Source organism: Caretta caretta, chromosome 6, assembly GCF_965140235.1.
Source record: "Caretta caretta isolate rCarCar2 chromosome 6, rCarCar1.hap1, whole genome shotgun sequence".
Taxonomy (NCBI): Eukaryota; Metazoa; Chordata; order Testudines; family Cheloniidae; genus Caretta; species Caretta caretta.
Genome location: NC_134211.1, coordinates 129,461,442 through 129,464,835, shown reverse-complemented (window position 1 = coordinate 129,464,835; position 3,394 = coordinate 129,461,442). Strand labels below are relative to the sequence as shown.

The 3,394-nt window shown below is 50.2% G+C and overlaps 1 protein-coding gene across 1 annotated transcript; it reads right to left on the bottom strand.

The window, feature by feature from the left end:
* Window positions 1-992: 992 nt before the first annotated feature.
* On the bottom strand, window positions 993-3,132 carry LOC142072378 (uncharacterized). Its single transcript, XM_075129032.1, has 2 exons — window positions 2,215-3,132; window positions 993-1,626 (listed from the first exon to the last, which is right to left on the bottom strand). The coding sequence occupies exons 1-2, from the start codon at window positions 2,795-2,797 to the stop codon at window positions 1,445-1,447; spliced, it is 765 nt and encodes a 254-aa protein (XP_074985133.1). The 5' UTR covers window positions 2,798-3,132; the 3' UTR covers window positions 993-1,444.
* Window positions 3,133-3,394: the final 262 nt, after the last annotated feature.

Below are 3,394 nucleotides of genomic sequence, written 5' to 3'. Positions count from 1 at the left end.
TGATGCAAGTAGCCCACGCAATCAAAGATCTGCTGATATCAAGGGTAGTGACCCTGGGAAATGTGCAGGTCATAGTGGATGGCTTTGCTGCAATGGGATTCCCTAACTGTGGTGGGGCTATAGACGGAACCCATATCCCTATCTTGGCACCGGAGCACCAAGCCGCCGAGTACATAAACCGCAAGGGGTACTTTTCGATAGTGCTGCAAGCTTTGGTGGATCACAAGGGACGTTTCACCAACATCAATGTGGGATGGCTGGGAAAGGTGCATGATGCTCGCATCTTCAGGAACTCTGGTCTGTTTCAAAAGCTGCAGGAAGGGACTTTATTCCCAGACCAGAAAATAACTGTTGGGGATGTTGAAATGCCTCTATGTATCCTTGGGGACCCAGCCTACCCCTTAATGCCATGGTTCATGAAGCCGTACACAGGCAGCCTGGACAGTAGTCAGGAGCTGTTCAACTACAGGCTGAGCAAGTGCAGAATGGTGGTAGAATGTGCATTTGGACGTTTAAAGGCGCGCTGGCGCAGTTTACTGACTCGCTTAGACCTCAGCGAAACCAATATTCCCACTGTTATTACTGCTTGCTGTGTGCCCCACAATATCTGTGAGAGTAAGGGGGAGACGTTTATGGTGGGGTGGGAGGTTGAGGCAAATCGCCTGGCTGCTGGTTACGCGCAGCCAGACACCAGGGCGGTTAGAAGAGCACAGGAGGGCGCGGTACGCATCAGAGAAGCTTTGAAAACCAGTTTCATGACTGGCCAGGCTACGGTGTGAAAGTTCTGTTTGTTTCTCCTTGATGAAACCCCCCGCCCCTTGGTTCACTCTACTTCCCTGTAAGCTAACCACCCGCCCCTCCTCCCTTCAATCACCGCTTGCAGAGGCAATAAAGTCATTGTTGCTTCACATTCATGCATTCTTTATTCATTCATCACACAAATAGGGGGATGACTACCAAGGTAGCCCAGGAGGGGTGGTGGAGGAGGGAAGGAAAATGCCACACAGCACTTTAAGCACAGCACTTTAAAAGTTTACAACTTTAAAATTTATTGAATGACAGCCTTCTTTTTTTTGGGCAGTCCTCTGTGGTGGAGTGGCTGGTTGGCCGGAGGCCCCCCCACCGCGTTCTTGGGCGTCTGGGTGTGGAGGCTATGGAACTTGGGGAGGAGGGCAGTTGGTTACAGAGGGGCTGCAGTGGCAGTCTGTGCTCCAGCTGCCTTTGCTGTAGCTCAACCATACACTGGAGCATACTGGTTTGGTCCTGCAGCAGCCTCAGCATTGAATCCTGCCTCCTCTCATCACGCTGCCGCCACATTTGAGCTTCAGCCCTGTCTTCAGCCCGCCACTTACTCTCTTCAGCCCGCCACTTACTCTCTTCAGCCCGCCACTTACTCTCTTCAGCCCGCCACTTACTCTGTTCAGCCCGCCACCTCTCCTCCCAGTCATTTTGTGCTTTCCTGCACTCTGACATTATTGCCTCCACGCATTCGTCTGTGCTCTGTCAGTGTGGGAGGACAGCATGAGCTCGGAGAACATTTCATCGCGAGTGCGTTTTTTTTTTTCTTTCTAAGCTTCACTAGCCTCTGGGAAGGAGAAGATCCTGTGATCATTGAAACACATGCAGCTGGTGGAGAAAAAAAAAGGGACAGCGGTATTTAAAAAGACACATTTTATAAAACAGTGGCTACACTCTTTCAGGGTAAACCTTGCTGTTAACATTACATACATAGCACATGCGCTTTCATTACAAGGTCGCATTTTGCCTCCCCCCACCGCGTGGCTACCCCCTCAACCCTCCCCCCTCCCCGTGGCTAACAGCGGGGAACATTTCTGTTTAGCCACAGGCAAACAGCCCAGCAGGAATGGGCTCCTCTGAGTGTCCCCTGAAGAAAAGCACTCTATTTCAACCAGGTGACCATGAATTATATCTCACTCTCCTGAGGATAACACAGAGAGATAAAGAACGGATGTTGTTTGAATGCCAGCAAACATACACTGCAATGCTTTGTTCTACAATGATTCCCGAGTACGTGTTACTGGCCTGGAGTGGTAAAGTGTCCTACCATGAAGGACGCAATAAGGCTGCCCTCCCCAGAAACCTTTTGCAAAGGCTTTAGGACTACATCTAGGAGAACCGCAAATGCCAGGGCAAAGTAATCCTTTCACATGCTTGCTTTTAAACCATGTATAGTATTTTAAAAGGTACACTCACCAGAGGTCCCTTCTCCGCCTGCTGGGTCCAGGAGGCAGCCTTGGGTGGGTTCGGGGGGTACTGGCTCCAGGTCTAGGGTGAGAAACAGTTCCTGGCTGTCGGGAAAACCGGTTTCTCCGCTTGCTTGCTGTGAGCTATCTACAACCTCCTCCTCCTCCTCATCTTCTTCGTCCCCAAAACCTGCTTCCATATTGCCTCCATCTCCATTGAAGGAGTCAAACAACACGGCTGGGGTAGTGGTGGCTGAACCCCCTAAAATGGAATGCAGCTCATCATAGAAGCGGCATGTTTGGGGCTCTGACCCAGAGCGGCTGTTTGCCTCTCTGGTTTTCTGGTAGGCTTGCCTCAGCTCCTTCAGTTTCACGCGGCACTGCTTCGGGTCCCTGTTATGGCCTCTGTCCTTCATGCCCTGGGAGATTTTCACAAAGGTTTTGGTATTTCGAAAACTGGAACGGAGTTCTGATAGCACGGATTCCTCTCCCCAAACAGCGATCAGATCCCGTACCTCCCGTTCGGTCCATGCTGGAGCTCTTTTGCGATTCTGGGACTCCATCATGGTCACCTGTGCTGATGAGCTCTGCATGGTCACCTGCAGCTTGCCACGCTGGCCAAACAGGAAATGAGATTCAAAAGTTCGCGGTTCTTTTCCTGTCTACCTGGCCAGTGCATCTGAGTTGAGAGTGCTGTCCAGAGTGGTCATAATGGAGCACTCTGGGATAGCTCCCGGAGACCAATACCATCGAATTGTGTCCACAGTACCCCAAATTCGAGCCGGCAACGTCGATTTAAGCGCTAATCCACTTGTCAGGGGTGGAGTAAGGAAATCGATTTTAAGAGCCCTTTAAGTCGAAATAAAGGGCTTCATTGTGTGGACGGGTGCAGGTTTACATCAATTTAACGCTGCTAAATTCGACCTAAAGTCCTAGTGTAGACCAGGGCTCAGACAGTTATGTGTACGGGTAAATTGCTTTCTGAATTCAGACCTCGTTTTTCTGTATTCCCATCCAGGTGGAAAGTGATGGCATATATATTCTAAAGGAAAGCCAATGATTGACCTAGTGCAAATCTTTAGACCTGAGTAAGGAAAGAGCTAGAATGCTCTCACCCTTGCTCACAAAGAGAGGTACCTCTGTCCTTGCTACGCCCCATTTGAATTCAGTGGAACTGCTTGCAAAGTGAA